Consider the following 21,687-nt stretch of genomic DNA (forward strand, 5'->3'; position numbering starts at 1 on the left):
CCTGTTCCCCGGTCGCGCCTTCCCCCACCATGTTGTCCCCAAACGTTCCCCGAGCAATGCGCAGCGAATGGGTGGTGTTGTAGCTGGTGACGTACACCATAAGGTAGAACTCGACGGGCTTATCAGTCGACCACTTATCGAGCGAATGGGTGAAAGGTAGCTCCCAAACTCTCCAAACTCTGTCACACGCTTTACGCTGTCATTTGAATGGCTACTGGCTGGCGAAGACCGTTAATGAGGTGGCTGTGGTCCAAAGTGCATCGGTACTCGTTTTGCGTGGAGGTCTGATGACAAATGTGTGTAACCTTCACTTGTGTTGACGTCATGATAAAACTTTCACCATTAGCTTCCCTGTCTAAACTATCGAAGCAACCCGATGCACTGACAACGGACAGTGGTGGACCTATGGCAACAGCTACGATGACACATCGCAGTAGGTAGTAGATGGTTGTCTGACGATGCGACGTCAGTCATTTAATTTGGAACAGTCTCGTGGTAGGAAGTGTCCCTAAAATAAGCTTTATTACTTACATACACAAGAAGCCCAAAGTCGTCATCGAATGGCGTCTATTCGCTGCTGGTGCTGTAATCAACCCCCATATTCACTGAGCAGAAAACAACGAGTACAAGGTTAGACGGTCCAACAATAGTGTGTTGTTAAGTTATGCCCTCTCCCACTATCACCGTTCAATTAGTTTTCCATCAATGAGCCTCCACCCGCCTGGAGCTCAGCGCGGGCGGTGGTTGGGTCGTTTATAGCCCACAAAAGTCAACAGTAGCAACATGTTACGAAAATGGCTATACTTAGCTGTGGATGATGAGCTCTGGCTACTTGTGTGTGCTTGGTAATGGACACGCATTAATTGAGGAAGATCTACACCGACTGGCGCACTTGTAACGGACGAAAGATAGGTAAGTGAATTATTTATCACAATTACAAGGACGAATTCTTTTACTTATTTTTGGGTGATACAAAAAAAAACTTTTTGTTTTGTTTTTTGGTGTTTTTTTTTTATTGATAGTGTCATTTAGTTTCCGCCTCAATCACGTGTTACATGTGTTGGTGTGTGTGGGTTTTATGTTTTGAATCTACTTCCATTTTTCAGTGCGTTTTTCGTTTGTTTGTTATTATTAGTTGCGTGATTTGGGTGTTTGTCTTAAATTTTGCTTTTTGGATGATTTTTGTTTTTTAAATATTTTTTTATTTGTTTGTTTGCGACTAAATTCCACTACCAGTACTGTTACCAAAAAAAAAAAATTCTACCCAATTCAGAAGAGCTCGCTTAAGGTTGTGCGTGCGTGTGTGTTTGATTTTTTATTTTATTTTATTTAAAAAGAGAAAAATATTATCAACAGAATTGATTGTTTAAAAAACTTGGCTAAAAACATGTTTTATATACATCAACGAATGTGCTCAATTGACCTAAACTGCGTGACTTGCCTTTTTAATCGGTAATCATAAAACTATTACGCCTGTTAACGTAAATGGGCCTTCAAAAGGTGACATTATTCAACCGTCGTAAGTGTATTAGTGTGGTAAAGCCTCGAACATGTTTGTTTCCTTTGTGCCACCATTGCAAGTAGTTTTTATTTTTAACTCTTTCAACTTACTTGTAACTATTATTTAAAACAGAAAGAGATTCGCCACACTTGTCGGCTTATCGGTGTGCAGTTAATGGGTGAGGGTGTGCGTGTTGATGGTGTATTTTCGACTGGTGTTTACATGCTTCTACTCATACTACTTCCAACGCTAGTATCATACCACACACATTTGAGCTAATATTAGCCGGCTGGTTTGGGACTTAGAAGTCTCCCATTGGTTTTTGTTTTTTACTTCCCTCCTCACTATCTGACTAATAATTATTGTGCCAAACAACAAACAAAACTGCAGCGACTATATATCTGCATATGTTTTCTAATGGTTTTATTTTGTGTTATCAAATCGTCCCTACATCCACTTACAATGTGTGTGTGTGTGTTTTTCAGCCCATATAACAAGTGTCTAAATGATTGTAACCATTGTGCGATTTTGACATAACACACACAGGTTCAACCGCACGCTGTTTTAAACATCGAGACACTTGTTCTATATCCTGCTGTAAAACACTGTAACTTTAGCATAATTTCTAAGAGATTTCTTGGAGATGGGTTTTTTCTTATTATCGTGTGACAAAGCGACATACGTGAAGCGCACACTAACTTAATCGGCTCCAAACTGGCTCCATTATCCATCACTGCATCGTGCTCCTCTCCTTTATCAGTTACGAGTGTGTGTTATCTCTAGTGTTTGAATATTAGAGTTATTCATAAGTGTAGTTATGACAATCTTAACTTATGCTTCCCAACAAGTTTTGCATTAATGTTTGCTTCCTTTTTCTGTTTGTTAATCGAATGAAGGCATATGCGTGAATTTGATCTTCGGGGGCTGTATTCCAATAGTTTCGCTAATTTTTTCTTCAACGCCACTTTTGTTCGCTCTTTTTCGCTAATTATTTAATTTTACTTCTAGCGGTATGTTCTCGGCAAAGCTTAGCTTAGTTTTGCTATCAGCTCTTGTTCCTCGAGCTGCCTTATCGCACCTTCTCTCCATTCTCGTTCTACATTATCCCTTTTCGTCCGTTAGATTGCGTTGTTCATAACGCTTTTATCTACTCAATCACTAGCGTGTCTCCCGGTAGAAGAAGGAAAGAATAAAAATCGATCATATTACACCCCAGCAAATATATGCCGCGTGACTCACGCCCGTTATCATAATAAAGCGACTTTGTGTGTGTGTGTTTTTTTTAACCACACGCCATCGGGTTAGGAGAGTGAGTCAGAGATTGATTAAGGCGCGGGATGATTAAGCTGGCAAGTTATTAATTCGGTACTGATTAAATAGCTAGAGAAAGCTTTATTTTGGATGGGATCCTATTTATAGTAGGGGGCGCGTTTGGCGCGCGGATTACAGACGATAAAGGGTCGTGATGGCTCATCGGTGCCGACGTCGCAGTTGACGCAGCAGCGCTGAGCAGTTAGCAGCAGATTCCACGTGTGCATTAATGCGGGTTGATTTTATCAATCAATCAATATGTACAGGTTCGATGATGAACTGACCACTGACGCTAGATAGTTCGCGTACTATTCAGCACGCCGTTGAAGGTGTGGATGATGATGTGGATAAGTACGTTTTACAGAGCGAGCCGTCGGGCGGAGAATCCGAACAGAGCGAGCACGCTACCGGCTAGAAACCAAACCGTTGGACGAGCTGCCAACCGTGGTGCGGCATTGCACGCATCATCCTTGCAGATGGAACAGGACTCGATCTTTACGCCACGCTGTAGCTTCGCCTTGCCGTACGCGATCTGACAGGGGTCGGTTTTACCTCCGTCCAGCTGACAGCCACGGTACGTCATCGTATCGCCATTTTCTGCACATGAAACAGAGAAGAAGGGGACGATTAATTGAAGGTATTCCAGTCAGAAGACGCCTTGCTTACAACACTTACCATTAGAGGCGACGATTTTCTGGCACACCATCGGCACCGTAATTTCCGTACCGCCAAAGTACTCGATGCGTGTCAGGTCCGCCAACCAGTTACCGGTCGTGGACGCCATTTTACTGGGCGTACACGTCTACGCGTGGAAGAGAGAAAGGTAAACAAATGTCAAATGTCAAGTTGCTTCTGTCATAGTTTGTAGTGATGGTGGTGGGGTACACTGCTTTCGAAATAGACGTAAACATTGGGACTTCCACTTCAAGGACGCTCGCATGTTCCAGAATTAGAAGCTCTAATCGTGTGACGCATGTACTGCAAATTTTTATCAAAACAAATGCACACTCCTCGCTAGACGTTCGTGACATGAAACATTATTTGCACAACAATGGACTGAAGGACGCACCATATTTAACCACACGCGGCTGTTTTATTGCCCCTAATGTGGCTGCTAGGCTTGAGCTGCCATTTCCAGAAGGTCTTGTGAGGGGTGTATTAGTACGCAATTGCACTTCAACTTCAGTCTCGCAGATGGACAGGATGATTAAGGTGGTGTAGATATCCTCAAATATCAAGCCCGACGGCGTAATTGACGATTAATATTGGAGTACGCACTCAAAGGCTCTTCCCTAATTGCAGAGAGAACACGAACGCTGCAAAAGCTATTGTGTCTTACCTCGGCGACGATGGCGGAGTTTCGCTTCAGATCCATACACTCTTCGTTGCTGGTTGAGTCACAGTTGTAGCATTTGATGCTTAGTCCTACGCCATCCGTCCGTTGATGTTGGGAGCACGAAATATGGCATGCAGTGGGAGAGAGGAGATGGTGTCATTAGAAATATATTTAATTGAAAGGAGAGTCACGGTCTAGATGAGTGTTGAACCACCGTCTATGGTGTAGTAGATCGAATGGTGACACACGATTAGACAAGCCATTAGAGTGCGCTCTGAGAACCTCTTTCAATTGGAGGACTGGTTTGAGCCTAAACTAAGTGTATCTAAAGCTAAGTGTACCTAGGCGTCGATAAACCCACGCCCAAGACGAGCATTTTGCTACATCATTGACACACAATAGAATTTCCTCACCAGTTCTACGCGCCATTAATAATAAAATAAAATGTCACAAAATTTCCCCAACGGCACTGGAAACGTGTTCGTGTTCCATTCGATTGTTTACACCACTAAAAGGGGGTGTGTTAGAAATTACCGGCAACAGGGAAAAGCACTGCATCACTTTAATTTGGTTAGTTCTAAAGCCAAACACACCCACCGAGCATAACCCCATTAAGTTGTCTTAGGGAAATGTCCTTTTTTATGAGTCGGAATGGGATGGGTGTAGCACTTGTGCCCATGACGCGGTAAGCGCTAGCGATGCATCGTGCGATACAGTGACGAACAGAAATTAAGTTTACAATGTAAATTGCAATTTAGCTAGACAGCAGATCCCCTAACTGAGCGATCTGTAAGTGGTGAGACTGTTCATGGATTGTTTACTATGAAGCAACACAGTGTGCGCCTGAAGGTATGCAATACAATTATTGTTTGAACTGTCAGTCACTAAGGTGCCTCTTTGATCTTGAGTGATTGTCTACCACACCATACAATCTTTTGGGTTAAAATTGCTAAAGAATTAATATAACATAATTTACTGGTAAAATATTCTAAATATAAAATTAAAATATTAAATCGTTGCGGGTAAAATCGTTCCCCGTGTTTGCACATCAAGAGCATGAAAATAGAAAAAAACACACACACACACACATACGCCAATTACACTGCCTTCCAGCTCGGCTCCACCCACGGGGCAAATCCTTCCCGCAACACGTGGCTTGTAATGCAACGCTTACGATGGAGACGCCTGGTCGCTCTAAGCCAAGCTCGAGAACTGCACCGAACGTAACACAATTTTCCCATCCCACCGAGTTGGTAGGGAGCACACATAAATACAAATTAGTTTTTGTGCCTTTCCACACCTCTTCCCTCACACTCTGTACCTCTCACGCTCTCTCTCTCTCTCCGGCTTCTAAGCTCACCGAAGCGTTTAGCGTTGCAGGTGCATACATTCAGGAGCAGAACAATGTTTAAGCGCACCGTAAACATATAGACCCGTAACAATATCTTCAGAAACAACCTGTTTTCGGGAAAAAAGGAAAAAGCAACCCAAGGGAAGGTGGTCAGGTTCTGTCCCAGCGGGAACACGTTTTGCTCTGTAGCACGTGCTCGTTACATCGTCCGCCAAGGGTTCGGGCAAGTCGTCGGTCGTGTCTCTGTGAGCGTGGGTCGTTTACATTGGGGCAAGATGAAGTAAAATAAAACACACACACAGCCATAGAGAGAGAGTGAGTCCACCCTTGATCAGTAGATTACCTAATCGTTCATTTTGAAGCGGTTCATTAGGTGTTCGTACCGTGCCAGAAGAAGCTGTCCCCGCTGGGTGATGGTGGTGGTGTGTGGTGGGAATTAGTTTTCGCTATCTTCATCGTTGCCGTTTCTTACTTCCTTTCTTGAATGCCCAACTAACCAAAGATTGCTTTCTCACTTTCTTTTTCCCGTTTTCTGCAATGCATCTTGCATTACGACCTCAGCCCACTTTTCCATCATCATGCCCGACCGACCAAATCCAGCCCAATCAGCTGTAGGCACGTACGGCGAGATGTACCAAGCAAGGCTATGATGGAATTTCATGATGCTGGTTGAACGGGTTTTTACTGTTATGAGTGCCGGAGCATTTTCACACGCAGAGAGAGGCTGTACGGAATTCCATTCCACGATCGTGTGTTGCACATTTCAACCGAAGTAAGGAAATTCTTCTAGCAAATGAACAAAAAAAAAACACGAAAGCATTCCGATATGGAAATCCCGCAGGCCCGCGCAGAATATTTGATGCATGATGTGGTGTGGGTTTTGCAGAACTGCGGATAGCTGCAGAAAATGCAATTTACGGGATTGCTGATGGAATGGAATGATGCTGTTTGCGCTCGTTGTTATCGTCATAGGGAGGAAGTACAGAGTGCCAAGTGATGATTCTTTTCGATTACATTTACTTGAGTAATTCATAGAACTTTTTGTTTATGAAGTTCGGCCTGGCCTTATTGCTTTCATAGAACAATTTCAAATCAAATGATTTCATAAAAAATATTTAGAATTTTTGCAAACCATTTGTAGCAATATCTTTAACTGATTGTATATTATAAATCTAAAAACGTATACCCCTAAAGGTATGCAACTTAGAGCATTTCAAGATTTCTCAGGCATTCGTTTCCAAATTCAAAAATACCAAAAAATGCATTCCAAATTTTGGTGAGGTGGGACTGAGGTGGGACTGTTCATAAATAGTATACTATGAGCCTTCAGCAAAAAAGCCTAAAAATATGCAATTTATACATTTTTAAAAGTGAAATTTCGGCAAAATTCTAATTCTGCATATTTTTAGAGATCTTGATCATCTGACAAGAGTTCTTATAGGCTATTAAAATTTGAAAATCTGCTCATAAAAATGGGGTAATGGATTGTTTATTATGAAACTACACATTGGGCGCCTAAAGGTATGCAATATCAATACTTTTGAAACTTTTTCTTCCAAAACTATCTCATTTTCTTAGTCTCAGCTGTCAGTGTCAGTAATCTCTCTATAAACTTTCAAAAACACAAAAAAACTGCTTCGCAATCTTTCCAAAACCTCCCCAAAAACCATCAACTAGCATTAGCGTGGCACTGGTAATGAAATTCCGGTAATTGCTCCCTGTATTTCAAAAAGAAAGCAAAACAAAAACGATGAAATAACATCCAATCTCGCCCGTACTTGAGACGAGCGTACGTGCCCACATCAAAGAGCGCATAAGTAAGTCCCACGCAGTGGCAAAGATGCGGGTTCTTAGGGCGCAACGATCGGCCACAACTTCACCGGCACCGTTCATGATAATCCGTGCGTGAACCGGCCAAGACAATCCCGGTGTGTGTATCTGCGCTGGTTGATGGTCATTTTTCATTTGGCCACTGGGAAAACCCCCCTTAACACAAGTCAGAAGAGACAAGCCGAAGAGGAGACACCGTCTGTGGTGGTAACTTTATGCACCATTATTTAGGATCAGCTCGGGACCGCCAGACGGATGGACGGATAAGTCACCGCGGCTGAAACGAGAATCGCTGTAGCTCATTTTTCATCCGTTTATTATGCGTTCCGTAGACCGAAGGCAGGGCAGTCCATCCCTTGGAAAGAGATATGTTTGTTTCCTCTCTATATTGCGACAGGTGTCATTCGATCTTTAGTGTGTGCTTTTGTTGTTTTCTTTTGACAGTAAGAAAACTGTTCACCATGGAGCAGATCGACAGCTTGATGGGACGACGACGCTCGCTTCCCTCCAGATCACTTTTCTGGGCGAAAAATAAAACAATCCTCTTGTTTGTGTTTTTGCGTTGAGGGCGGTGGGCCAAAAATAATCTTGACAGTCGTTCACTAATAGTCGGTCCCGCATTGGGAAGCATGCGGTGAAGCTAATTTAAAACGCGCCCCGCAAAGCCAACGCAGGAACCGACTCGGTTTGTTGGTCGGTTTTGGAAAACTGCACGCAACGGGGACGTAATTTTTGGAACTGCTTTTCTGCAGAAGTGGAAACAGACAGTTTAATGGCTTTTGGACCGTCGCCATACCAGTATAATAAAGATGTTAATTTCGATCGCTATCCAATATCCGGGAAAGCGGGTAAAAGTCTTCAGTAAAACTTTCTTCTTAAATTCTTAAAAATAACTCTCCGCCCCCCGAAAAATTCAATATCCAACACGGGCCTTCCCTTGCTGCGACGCCCACTTACCGGCCTGCATCGATGCGGCGATCACACAAATTTGCATAAAAATCGAATAGAATTTGCTCATTTTGTCTCGGTGGCGGTGCGGTGGTGGTCTTCTGGTCGCCGACTACGATTTCCGGTTCACTTGGCCTGCGGGAGACACGTTGGCGTCGGCTTTGGTTCAGGCTTGGACTCCCCGTTTTTCTGCTTATCGCGAACAAGCACCACCTCACAAACAAACACACCACGGAAAGCACGGATCTGGGGACGGGTTTTCCTTGCCTTGCCAGTGAACAAGTGAAGGAACGGTTTCCTTGTTTTGTGATGGATTTTCACTGATTGATGCATGGCGCACAGTTGGGAAACAGAAAAGAACAGAGCTCAATTTAATATTTTGTAACTTTAAAATCATAGTACCGGAAACACTGTACTAATATGAGTTTTGATTGAGTTTTACTGTTTTTACTTCTGTTTGTTCTCTTTTTCTGTTGACTATATTTTTCTTCTATTAGACTTTTTATTTTTCATTTTCTTGCATTTCTTACTTTTTTCAATAATTTTTAAATCTTTGTTTTAGTAATAAACAGTTATATTTTTTCGTTTTATAGTGAATAACTGTTTAAATTTTATTTGTAATCCAACTCTTTTATTTAAAAAATACGCTAAGATTTAATTGCTTTAGAGATAGACAAATATATATTTTTCATTAAGTAGAGCTAATATCACTCAAATCACTCATTAAGATTTTTTTTATAAAGTCCAACTATTTATTGCACTGTATTCCAATCTACTTGAAAAATCACACACGTCGAAGGGGCAATCATGAAAGTCCACGATAAAAAGTTATTCAAATTTGATTCGAAGACATCGAACACAACACACAAGCTCTCGTTCTTATAACCGTCACAATGCACTTGTAATCCTGTTTGTTTGTTTCACTTTCCAAAAGGTTTCACCACCAACTGCGTTTCGGTTCGATTTTATACTCTAGTACCTTGCTTTCCGTTCAAGCGTTGTTATAGATGGAAAGATTAGTTAGGTTACTACACCACCTTATCCCGAAAACACCGCGCCAAACGGTGTCCGGTTTTTGAAAGGGCACACAGCTAAAGAAAACACCACCATACCAGAGTTACAGAATCGAAAGGATCGGTGGGTCGTCGATGGGCGTAGAAAAGTCAAAGGTGGACAGAGAGAAGTAGAGAAAGGGAAAAGAAATCCGCGATTAAAGTGATCCGTTCATCCGTTCGAATCGTAATACGTGCCGAGTCGGACTTCAATACCGCGCGAATGACCGTTACAGACTGGGCACAAGGGTTGCATTTGGAAAACATCCTACACGACCGTCGCGAAGTAGAATTTTCCGACCGTCCTTCGTCGGGGTTTCGGAGCGAATCGGGTGCCGAAAATGGGCCGAAGAAAATGTTTTGGGAGAATACAAAAACCGAAGACTTTCGGTTCTCTCTCTCTCTCGTGCGACTGGAACCCAAAAAAAGAGGGAAACCCCTGTATGATAGTTTTCCCTTCGGATTCTTCGGAGTGGAAGATTTTTTTTTATCCCGGCGAGATGTGCACGATCTGTGGAAAAGTTGTTGTACGATCTCCATAGAAGCAGTTGAGGGAATTTGTGGAAATTAACATCATTTGTAATGGGACACTACGACGGACGAGCCGGAAAAGTAGTTGTTTTGCAGTTTTGCAGGAACTCGCAAACCCGTTCGAATCGCTATTTGAATGCGATAATGTGAATAATAAAACCTTAAAAAAGAGGGTCATCAATGGAAAACTTCAACCCACTTCTCGCACACAGAGCCATTCCCGAAGCGGCGCATCGTGGCAGCGGTTGTTTACGGTGGGGTTTTTTTTGTTTGATCTCGTTTTTCTTCTTCCCGTGAAGTCATTTTCCATCGGTTGCAGAAAACCCATTTCATTCATGTCCCCAAAGACGGACGGAAAGTGCTTAAGACGATGAAGTTGCAGGGTATTCCTAAGGCATTTTACAGATTTTTGAATAATTTCATTTTTTTTCGTGGTTTTATGTTGATAGCTTCCCAGGTATCTTCGAAGTCGTCCCCCAGTTTATTAACAATTTCCCAAATACATTTTAATTCACTTCAATGTATTCCTATATTCTTTTTATTTTTCACGACATCAAGCAAGCTTCATGATTTTTTTTTTGCACAAATAATGCATTTTAAATATAAATATTTTTTAATTTTACGATTATTTTACGATAGGTTCACTATAAAATGATTGTTTTAAAATTAATTATTCTCAGTTTACTTGATTCATATTAAGCATTTATGATTAATTTAGTCATATTATGTTCTAATTTACTTCGTCTAAATGATAATTTATTTAACTAAAACTAAACCTTGAAAAAAGTACTAAAACTGTACTGATTTATCAATAATTCCTGTGCAAACGTTCAGTATTATTTGGGAAACGATCCAAAGCCTCTGGGATGGATTCAATCGTATCCGAGAACAGTGTCATCCTGTATCTTAACTGTCCGTGCCTTTTCCCGCAAAACCCGGCTTCATTGCTTCGAAATTGTCTTATAATCCGATTGCTTTTAAACCCAAACTATATTGCAATCATGTGGACGATGGGAAAAGAAAACTCTCCCCCGGCGAGGAAATAAACGAGTCTGTGGTGCTGAGTGTGCCCGGCGAAACAACAATCCGTCGGCTTCTCCGACATTCCGCAACTTGTAACGGAGGACCGATATTCCTCACAAGACATCGTTCGCGCGCCCGTCCGGCCGCGCGTCCGTTGTTGTCTGCCAAATTTATAGCAAATGGATTGCTTTTTAATATGAAACATGCTGCGCTCGCGGGCTTCCCTGCACAGCGTTTGGAAATGCTCCAGCACCAAAAAGTAAACCCGGAAGATTCGGAGCCACCAGTTACGTAACCGACCGGTCTAGCGCATTCGTCGTGTATCGTTAGCGGCGCATTACTTGCAAAACGAGCGGGGCCGAAAGTTTTTAGTTTGGTTTGGGAATTTCAAGGCGATGATGATTCCGGGGTTTGCTGATTTACGAGTCCGCGCTTGTGCCTTCTTTCGGCTTGTTGTACGACGTGTTCTCATGTTCCCTTTTCCTGCTGGATGTTCCAGTTTCGGTCCAGCCCGTTCCGGAAGAGGATTTTGTTCGTGTGATGTTTATCAACGCCCGGGGTGGGTTGGTTTTCTGCTGAAGTGGCTTCTTTTGCGCTTTCGACAATCAACAGCTTAAGTAGGTGGAACTTTAGTGGGTCTAGTGTTCTCGATGCCTTGTGCTTCCTTTGCTTGTCTGTTCGGGAAGCTTAGAGCATGCTTAGAAGCGGATGATGATGTCTTTTTAACTAGCTTTGAACTCAGCTTTTCATGATGAAGAAGCGATCCTTTATCGTTTGAGTTTTATTTTGTTGAAATGATTTTTACCGTAAGAGGAAACTTTAACAGGACACAACTGTTCCCCAGTTGAAGACGGCTTTAGAATTTTGTCAGAAAGATTGCATACATCTGGGCGCAAAACTCTTATTTATTATCCATTGGTTTAGCAGCATAAATAATCAATTTCCCATTTTTCTTTTCACAGTTGGAAACATGCTCGTTAAACTAGCCATCAGAATTGCTCATCCCCAAAAATGCTCCCTTTCGAAGCCAATCATCCCATAATTCCGATTCAGCCTGTGAGCGATAAGCGAACCATACGGAGCCCACAGTTCCACACCTGATTGCTTGATTGCAGCAAATGAAGCAAAATGCCTCGAACCGTTCACACCTGCTCCTGTTTGGCACGTGGTTACCAGGCTTGACGCACCCTTTTTTCTTCCACCTTGGACAGATAGAAGCGCCACACAGCCAGCAGTTCCGTGGTGGACAATTCAACACCTCATCACCCATCCCTGCGCTAGAACCACAGAACGGGTGAGGACAAAATGACCACCTAGCAGAGGGGTGAAAATGGGAGAGAGGGGTGGCTAAAATTGCCTCACGCTCAATCAAAGTCAATGGGGTTGACTCGGTGAGAGATTTATGATTTTAATCACCTGATTGTGCGTACGAGCGCTGTAGTATCGGGCATCGGGTAGCTGGAAGTGGTTGGCAGAGAATGGGAGGAAAGGAAAGGTTAAGGTTACACGTCCCAGTACACAATTCTGGGCAGGTAAATTGAATGAGAATGGCTCTTCTGTGCTGTGCTGTGAGTGTATTAAATTATAGCTATAAATTGTAACGATTAATTGGGTAGAAAAGTGCTGCCTTGCTAAGTTAGCGCTATTTCTTTGTGTAATGAAAAATTCTTCACGGGAGAAAATTATGTGAGTGAAAGCATTGTTGGAAAAACTTTTTTTTTTTTCATTAAAAGTGTACTTAAAACAGTATTTATTGCTAGCTGTCAAACTGTCAACCTTTCAAGTGCTATAATAATTTGACAACGTCTATCTGTCATGCTAGTACCACACGATTCCGATAGATGGCGTCTTCTTCTTCTTCTTCTTTGGCACTACAACCTCGAGAGATCTCGGCCTGCCATTTCTGGCTTTCTGTGACTTAATTTTACCCGTAGAAAAGTAGTCAGCCTTGCGTACGGGGAGGCGTTCTGGATGGGATTTGAACCCCGGCCCTGCCGTGTGAAGACCGGCGCCGTTGTCGCCTCGTCCACCGGATTTATTAGATGGCGTCTAATAAATTATTATTTTTTCTCACACCAACCAAGAGTCATAAAAGATAGAAGATTGAATATTTTCTTTTGACATAAGTATCAAAAACTGATTACAAGTAAAGGGTTTCACAGAATTTTGAAAAGTTCATCAAGCTATTTCACTCAGTTGAACCGGAAACCATATCCCATCTGACTTAGACTCCCAGTACTTAGTTTTGATTACCCAGAGTAGAGTAGAAAATCAAGTCATGGAAGCCATCATTTACAGACTATAACTTTAGACTTATCAAGCTTTTATGGCCAAAGCAGAAGCATAAGGCAGACTTTTGAACATTTTTTTTATTGTATTTCTTTATCACTATAAGAAATTCTAGTTAAAAATATTACACTGGACGATTAAAACATTCGATTTTTCTTCTGTGTGAGTGTGTGTTGAATCTCTTAGCTGTCTAATGCCAGTATAGGATGATTCCAGTAGAGGGCGCTCCTTGAAGAACTAGCCAAGTACACGAACAAGATAACGAAATTAAAGTTAAAAAAATTTACCCGTAAACATCTGATTCATCCTCAAAAACTCCCCACCAATTGTTTTATTCTTTTACCGCAAGTATTAATCATAACGTCCCACCACGACATTAGTCAACACCGCACGCTGACTAATCGCAAACAATGTAATAGTAGCTCAGGGCATGAAATCGCATTTGATGAAGTACATTGATCGATTTAGTTTCAGACGTCTATCTCTAGCTGGCTGCTTCGTTGTAATTGCGTAACGGGCACCGCTTGCTGGCATCCGCTTGCTAATCACGCCGTCATCGACCTTTCGCGCACACGATACTGCAATTTTACCTTGCACCGGACGTGGTTGAGAACTTGGTGAAAACTTTTCCATCCTCCCCCTTTTTTTCGCTTGTTTCGGCGACTCTGATCGGGTGGGGAAAGGGAAGCCTGGATTGATTTGTGAACCGAACCAACAAGAATTCCTTAAAGCCCACGCGGCCCACTTGTGGTGTAGCGTTAAACCTGTAGGCTGGCATTCTTTCTTGTCGACTCCTTGCGAGAACCACGAAACTGACGAGAAAAGTTGGGTCGGCGAGAGGCAGCCTACCCTATAAATAGACCGGTGTTCCCCTTGACATCTATACGGACTGTGCTAATATCGGCGTTAACATTTCCATGCGGTTTTTACTATCAACTGCGGGTGCAAACCCATCGGAAGGAGTACCTCAGTGCTCGGTAATCGGATGGCTGGAAAAAATCGAATCCGGTTGGTCGAGTTTGCGTGACCGGGAAGAATTTACCGAGGCACGAGGTCAACAGACCACCCTTGGCATTCGATGGTGTGGTTTCATTTCTGTCACCTCTGCTGTAACCCCCATTTATTGGAACGTCGTCCGAAATCGCCAGCTCCTAAGGGAACCACCAACAGAAAAGAGCAACTGCTTGCTGTAATCGCGTTAATGGGTGGGAAATTGACCTATTTTTTGGACGCGTCAAGGTGATGATAAGAATCCTTAGGGATTGCTTGAGGGTTCCATTAGCGCAACCTTTCCATCGGGGAAGTTTCAAAATGGATTTTACCAAATCACACTATAAAACTTACGCCACCGGTGCTCCATTAATGAAGCATTTTGAAGCGAAAGTCCACCCGCAGGAGCACTCAGAATGAAGTGATTTGTGTGTGACTTAACGATGAGTTTCTTCCCAGAAAATTGAATAATCACTATCACATGTGCTAACCCGAGACTGAGCTGCCCGCATGTTCGGTGCTGAACGAAGCTCATTCGCGTTCAGTGCGTCCTTATTTGCCGCAGCCAAATGAAGGCAAGAAGCTTCATGAATATGAATCAATGGTCACAGAACTATGATTTACTGCACACGAAGCACGCCGGGCGTCGGTGAAGAAGCAGGACACACCATGGTGATTGTTCTTGGCAGCCGGGTTACTCTAGTTTTATCTTGTTTGATTGGATTATGCTAAACTGATTCACCCGCAAACTACCCCGCAACCAACGCACGGAAAAATGATTTGCCTGGAGCAATCTTCATTGCCCGCACTGTTGTAATAAAAGCCGTTCGAGCGGTTTCATCGCACTCATCCTTCCTTTATTATAATCACCTTCCCAACACCTGGCGACTCTGCTTCTCAACATCAAACGCGCAATCGATCGCACCAAATTCGCTAACGAACCACCAGCGCGTTGTGTGTTTTGTTCGTTCGCTTTCCTTTCTTTTGCGTGCATTACAATAAAAATACTCCGGCCCTAATAAATATCCGGAACCGAGGTGAAAATTGATATCCTTAGGCCCCTGAAAAGCACCGAACGTTAACGATACGGAAACGGTGAGAGCAATAAATATAAAGGAAATCCCAGGGCCGGTTGTTGGGAGAATGGTGAACCAATGCTGATAACCATTAGCATCACCACTTAAGTTTTTGGCGAGTCCGGGATTGAAGGAAGACAGTGAGAAAGGCATAGAAAAAGAGCGTGTTGATGTAGTATCGAGCAAAAAAGTATAATTTTATTCCATCCTATTTTGCTTTCAATTGTGTAATTTGTGGAGCTTGAACCTAACGAAGTACACGATCATTAGCGGTTTTATATTGGTTTGTATGAGTTGTGATCTTTAGATCAGTAAATAGTAGAATCAAAATCAGCCCCTAGGCAGACCTAGTCAATCGCCGACTCTCTCCAATTCCTTAACATCATAATGGATCATATTCACATCGTTGGAAGGAATCTAAGAGAGAGAATAAGATGTAATTTCGCCTAGGAATTAGTGTTTTAAACTCCACGATGATATTTTCCGTGAGCTTGAGATCAGAAATTAAAGTGCGACTCTGCAAAATGTTCTCAAGTGATGATCAGGAGGTTAGGATTCCAAGTTAGAATCCTGGAGATTTGAATCCAAGAGGTTTCCTGAGAAACTATAGATCTGATTATTAAAATCTGAAGATCATATTCCTCCTGAAGCGGTCCGGTAGCAAAGGCGTTAGGGACACCGATTTTCACAGGACAGGACTAGGGACCATATCCCATCCGGAGCACCTCCTCGTAAGCAGGACCTTGTAATCAGTTATGAGTAAAATCAAGTCACCGAAAGTCAGATATCGCAGGGTGAGATCTTTGGAGTTTATGGAACCAAAGATCCTGTTTCTTGAATGATCGTCTGCTAGTAAGATGTTATCGCATCTTTTGAATTACTAAGAGGGGGTCTCATAGCTTAAATGTCTCTTTGGAACATTGACGATAAGCTCTTAGACGCGTTCCAGAGGAAGATATTCTGAAGGATTCTGAGCATTTATGAGCACCATGAGTTTTACAATTACTTCAATAGTTAAAATTTAATTATAGTTGCCAGACTCCTGATGAGAGATTCGTACCAAGCAGGGGTTGATCATAGCATAAGCAAACTAAGCAGATGCTTAGGACCTTGAACTTTCAAGATCAGGTTGCATATAAGCAGGCTGTATGGTCCCTAAAACTCCATAAGAGGCCTCGCATAGTGTCTTCGCTTGGTCTTCTGACTCTGTCCTGGTCAGTAGATTCCTCCATTTTTCATCTTGTTTAGGATCTCCAAGGTGCTTGATCCGACACTGGTGTTCGAGAGAATGAATTTTGGACTTGCTTAAATTAAGATGGAGTCGTTGGAGTCTGCCAATCTGTCATACAGCACCATACATTAACTACCCTAGAAATACCTGAAGCCTTAAGAAATCTCAAGTTCTTACTCGATTCAGGAGAGGTCCTAAGAAGCGAGGACTATCGCTAGGATCTTCAATATTGTCAATACCTTAGATCGTAGGCCTTAGATTCTGTTGGATCTTGATCTAGATCTAATCAAAAAATGTTTCAGACAAGAAGCCTTTATGGCTTATATAGGCAAACACATTCTCTTTCGGTATGTGAAAAACTAGGGGTAGTTCTGAAAATTTGATGACTAAGAGCTTTACTTATTGCAACAACATCGACAAGCGATTCTTGATCATTTACTTCGTTCTCTCAGCTATTTCCTTCACAAAAGCACAACAAAACAAATTCAATCATGATAAACAAACGAAAACGATGGAACACTGGAATAAAATTTCCATTTCCGTACCTCACTTCGCATCATCATCATCATCATCATCCACAGGCAGCATCTATAGATGCAATGCAAAATTTTCAAAATGCATACAGCTCATCCGACACAGCAGCAAGAACAAAAAAAGCACACGCGCTCAAAATTTCGCAGCGAACCGAAAAGTCGAAAATTGAATTTTCCTCGAATGCAAATTGCCCACCCAGTTTCGAGGACTCTTTTCCTTCGTTTTTTCTTTTCTTTTTGTTGGGAAGGTGCAACCACATTCGCCGATGTTCTACTGACGAAAGGTTTGCTCGCTTTCCTCAACACTGAAAATTCCCATTTCCTTCTTGTGCTGTGTAACCGCAGCAAACAATCTCGCAGAGGCAGAGGCAGAGGACTGGAAATTGTTTTGGTGTGGTTTGCCTTCGTCTATTCGCGTTCCATCTCAAATCATTCTCAATCATTGGGCGAGAGCGTCAATCAGTTTTTCTTGTGGTCGGGAGAAAAAAAAATGATCCAAAATACCCGATCAGAGGAAATCCCCATCTGCAATAGCATATCGGGGAACACATTCCAATGGGCTAAGAAAGAAAAAAAAATGAACAGGATCCCGTTCAACTTCACTGCACCCATCCCATTAGTGAGCTTTATTCCTTCGCGAAGGAGTGCATTTTCGTCGTCCAACCTTTTCGCAGCACGTGACTGATGGAAAATCGGTAAAAATACACTCCGGATGACAAGAAAAAAAAAGATTGTCATCCTATTTGCTTCCTTCGATGCAGGTACGTACGTACAGCGAACCACCGTTCGAAGTGAATCGACCGTCGCGAATTTTGGTCCTTCGAAAAGGAAGTACAGCGGTGGCAACACGAAAAGCGGGATAGCTTCACTGTCATCGCATTACACACGCTTGTACGTTACATCGTTTTTGGCAGCTCGCCAAAACGAAGTTAACAATTTTTTCCCCAGACGCGGCTGGAACGACGACGGTCCGCTAAAGAGCGGGAGCGGCCAAATTATCCACTTCGTTTGTTCCTTTCGTTCAAACGTCCAATTCCGAGGGTGTGCAGTAATGTTACGACAGGACAAAACGGTGGCTTAGCTCTCTCTCTCTCTTTGGTGGCTGAAGAAGCTGAAGCAAAGCGAAACCGCCGAACTCAGTGAACCGAGAAGCGAAGCATCAAAATTGCATCCTCCTCGCTTTATGCAGCTGTTGTTGTGCCTTGTAGACTGTAGGAGCCTGATTACATCGCCAAGCCCGTTAGCGTGGTTGTTCATGGTTAAATGGTTTTGTTTGCTGTGGAACGAAAAGGAGTCGGAACAAGCACGATCAAGCTAAGCGTCGCCCTAGCTGTCTGGACAAAGCGGCCCGCTGGTCTGGGCATTCATCATTCGTCCCGTGCCACGGTCGTCTGCGGGATTCATGGATTCATGGTTTTGTGTGGGGAATTATATGAGAAATTATTTGTCTCCGCTTCTTATCCGGTCTGGAGGGTTTCAAGAGGACCAATCAGTTTTTTTCCTCTTTCGCGTGGAAAATTATAATCTTCTGAAGGTGCAGCTGGTGCAAAGGGTTTGTAACGCGGGCACAGAGTCCTTCCAAAATACTATATAGCGTCTTGGTGACTTTGTATCATATTTTCGACTGTCTTATCTAGCATAAGAGTCTGGTGAGCATCTTCCATTGAAGAGAACCACGTTCAATTTCCTTAGTCAATGTCCACTTCTCCGAACCATATGTGAGTGTTGAAGCTATGAAAGTTTTATGTAATTCTAGCACTAAATATGCTATTTTACTGCTCATAAAACGTTACTGCACTGCTCAAGTAATATTCCCCTTCTCGCGCTTAGAGTTGTATAATTTGTTGAGTGTCACTGGCTCGTTTAGAAGTATCGTAAACGATGGGCATTAAACTCTGATGGCAAATATTGCTCCTTCGTTGATAACTTCCTAGTTCCGTGAAGTTTTCTGAGATATATTTTTCCATTTGGTCTGGATTTCTGAAGAAGAGTTGAGAACTATCGAATTAGGACTAAACAAGGACCTATAACTTCCGATGTCCATTGGTGTATGTGAGATCAGGTTAAGATTTCAGACAACTTGTACTTTGGGATAATCGTACTTGTACTTTGGGACAGTCCTGAGAAAATCGGTTTTCATAGTCATTTTTAGGATTATTCTAAGATTTCTTGCAGATGGTGATGTTCGGAGTCTTGGATGGTATTTTGAGGATTTTTGAAAATTCCTAAAGGATATCCTATGACTGCTCATTTTTGGTTATTGAAGATTCTTCCAACAGACGCGGATGACCCTCTCGAGAGCTTAAAAAATAGACAAACCCTCCCCAATGTTGCAGCTTAGAAATTTAAACTCCTCCCTGACAGTCTCCTTGGACATAGCTATCTCCTTGTCAAGGATTTCCCAATCTCTGGCTCATTTTTTCCAAGTCTGACTCCAAAAAGTTATTCATCCATTTGCCCAGGGTCTTTTGTCCTGTCCAATCTTGTATTTCTATTCATACAACTTACAACACGAGTTTCTCCGTGTAAGATGTTATTTATATAATCAATTACAAACGAAACGAAACATTTCTCCATTGCATGCTTACACGTACTTCAATATATTGAGACTCGGACCAAAAAAATTACGAATCTCGCGGTCGTGTCCGCGAAATTAGAAACCACCTCTGAACGCTCGCTGAACCTTACCGGATTTAATTGTAGTCCGGGGTCGTGTCAACGAGGGCAGAACTCACGCCACTGGGTGGGGGGATATACATGTGGCAGTATATTTTTCCCACCTTCATTTATCCCAAATGCACGTAGTAAAACAATCGATCGAACGACCGACCGGACCGGGTGGTCCAACCGACCAAACTCAACACAATTCGTGTTTGTGTCCATTTTGTTTCTTCTCCTTTTTTCCCTCTCGCAAGAAGCAGCTACACCGCATTTTCTTTCCAATCCAATTAAAACTTACTGTGCTGTCTTTTTCATTTCAGCTTCTCTTCTTCGGTATTTTTCGGAAGACCTCATCGAAACGAGTTTTTCTTTTTCATTCGTCCAAGGTGTTTTTTGGACAGCCGGGAGATGAAAGCCGGATCTGTAATCCGAAACAGAATCGATTTTTTGGGGCCAGACACTGGCACAAAACGTTAGCAAAAGGAAAGGTTCGGTTCAGTTTTTGGGTGGTTGCTGTACAGATATTTTAAGAAGGATTGAATAGGTGTTGCGTTCATCAGGAGAAGCTTTTCCTGACCATCAGCTGGCGTCAGCTTGCTTTCTCTAGCAGACGGCACTAATCGCCAGAAACCGCAAAAGCACAAATCGGTGTTGGTGTAAATTGGTCCGCTCCAAAAAATGGCTATCGGCGATGATTGGGTTTCATTGCGATTTGGACGCGTTAAGTGAGGACTCGTTTTCCTGGGAAAGGTCCTTGAAGATGATGATGGGAATCCCACTTTTCCGACGCCCAATTCAGTTTCCCAATCGGTAATCAACTGGTTGATGCACAAACAACAGCCACACACAAAAGACGGGAAGGATACGATTCTTCCGCGCTTCGGTAGCGCAGTTTGACATGACATGGCTTCCAACCCGGACTACAACACAAAGCAACCGAACTTGGTTGTTTGTTTGTTTGTTTCGTCTCAGTTTTGAAGCTTCCGCTTGAAGACGGTGGGTGAGTTTTTACCGTACTTTGAAGCTTGCTCTGGTGTGTTGTGAAAGGCATGAGAGACGCAGGAATCGAGACAGTTTTCCGGTTGTGTCAGTCGCGCATTTGCAAGGGTCAAAACATTCGTGTCAAAAGTTTTTGGCTCGTACCCGGAAGTGGATACCCTTGAAGCAAAAACTTCCTTCACGAGCACTTCGAATCACAAGTCCGTGCTTGGGAAAGATAATAGAAGCAACGCTAGTTAATGGTTAACATGTATACAGCTATCTAAAGACGTCGATGGAATATGAATTTCTCCCTTTGCTAGTACTCGCCAGAAGAAGGATTGGAGTGGACATCCCCTGAGGCCAAAGTTAGCTTAATTTGATAATTTTATTTTCTCCCCGCTTTGATATGGATATCTCGGGTCTGGTTTCGAGAGCAGTTACATCGAATCGTCTGCTTTACACTCGCAACAACAACTCGAATTGGGAATTAGAATTCATTCCCCGTGCCGGGTGCCGCGAGAGGCCTCAATATCGAGATTAAATAAATTGTATTCCGGCAGACGGTGGCTCCCAACTCGCGCTCCTGGTCACGACACCAATCAAAAAGTCAGCCAAAACCACCACCCCGGACACGCCGTTCTAGACAGCAAACAACAACAGCAACGGAGAAAACACGCTGGTCGAATCGGGCTCCCCCCCTCCCCTCAAAACGGCGCCACGCTGGCGAAAATGGCAGATTTGATGCGTCACGATGGCGCCCACAAACTTTTATTTTCATCTCCCACCCGACCGGAGACCGCCGCATGGCTGGACTGCGAGCGGGCGACGTCACAGTTTTTATTATTGTCCTCTCCTTTCCTTTTTTTGCTGCCCCGGTTATGGTGGGATGGATGTTCTGAGAGGGGGGGGGGGGGGGGGAGGGAAAAGTTCCCCGGAAGGGGGACTTTATTTCGCGAAGCGACGACAAGCACAAGCAACATGCTGACGATGACGGTCCCCGTGAACTGGGGGGGATGCTGTGTGCTACCGGGTTTGAAACTTGC

General features: G+C 43.0%; 1 protein-coding gene and 1 long non-coding RNA gene across 3 annotated transcripts; one reads left to right on the forward strand and one right to left on the reverse strand.

The window, feature by feature from the left end:
• The first annotated feature begins 9 nt into the window (after positions 1–9).
• LOC118513739 lies at positions 10–12,744 on the forward strand. Its single transcript, XR_004906505.1, has 3 exons — positions 10–912; positions 6,061–6,271; positions 11,846–12,744. It is a non-coding gene; the product is annotated as an uncharacterized LOC118513739 (long non-coding RNA).
• On the reverse strand, positions 1,016–9,579 carry LOC118513738. 2 transcript variants are annotated; one of them, XM_036059896.1, is made up of 5 exons: positions 9,315–9,579; positions 8,287–8,597; positions 4,152–4,237; positions 3,488–3,614; positions 1,016–3,409 (listed from the first exon to the last, which is right to left on the reverse strand). In XM_036059896.1, exons 2-5 carry the CDS (start codon positions 8,345–8,347, stop codon positions 3,171–3,173), a joined length of 513 nt encoding a protein of 170 aa, XP_035915789.1. In that variant the 5' UTR covers positions 8,348–8,597; positions 9,315–9,579; the 3' UTR covers positions 1,016–3,170. The 2 variants fall into 2 exon arrangements, with proteins under 2 accessions (XP_035915789.1, XP_035915788.1); XM_036059895.1 differs by having other exon boundaries at positions 1,195–3,409; positions 9,257–9,579.
• Positions 12,745–21,687: the final 8,943 nt, after the last annotated feature.

This window comes from Anopheles stephensi, chromosome 3 (assembly GCF_013141755.1).
Source record: "Anopheles stephensi strain Indian chromosome 3, UCI_ANSTEP_V1.0, whole genome shotgun sequence".
Classification (NCBI taxonomy): domain Eukaryota; kingdom Metazoa; phylum Arthropoda; class Insecta; order Diptera; family Culicidae; genus Anopheles; species Anopheles stephensi.

Excerpts from the sequence above, each read along its gene's own strand:
- LOC118513738 (XM_036059896.1), bottom strand. The coding sequence starts at position 8,347 with ATGAGCAAATTCTATTCGATTTTTATGCAAATTTGTGTGATCGCCGCA. Across the intron at positions 4,238-8,286 it reads CGCCGCATCGATGCAGGCCG|GACTAAGCATCAAATGCTAC; the intron begins GTAAGTGGGCGT and ends CGGATGGCGTAG. Across the intron at positions 3,410-3,487 it reads GAAAATCGTCGCCTCTAATG|AAAATGGCGATACGATGACG; the intron begins GTAAGTGTTGTA and ends TTTCATGTGCAG.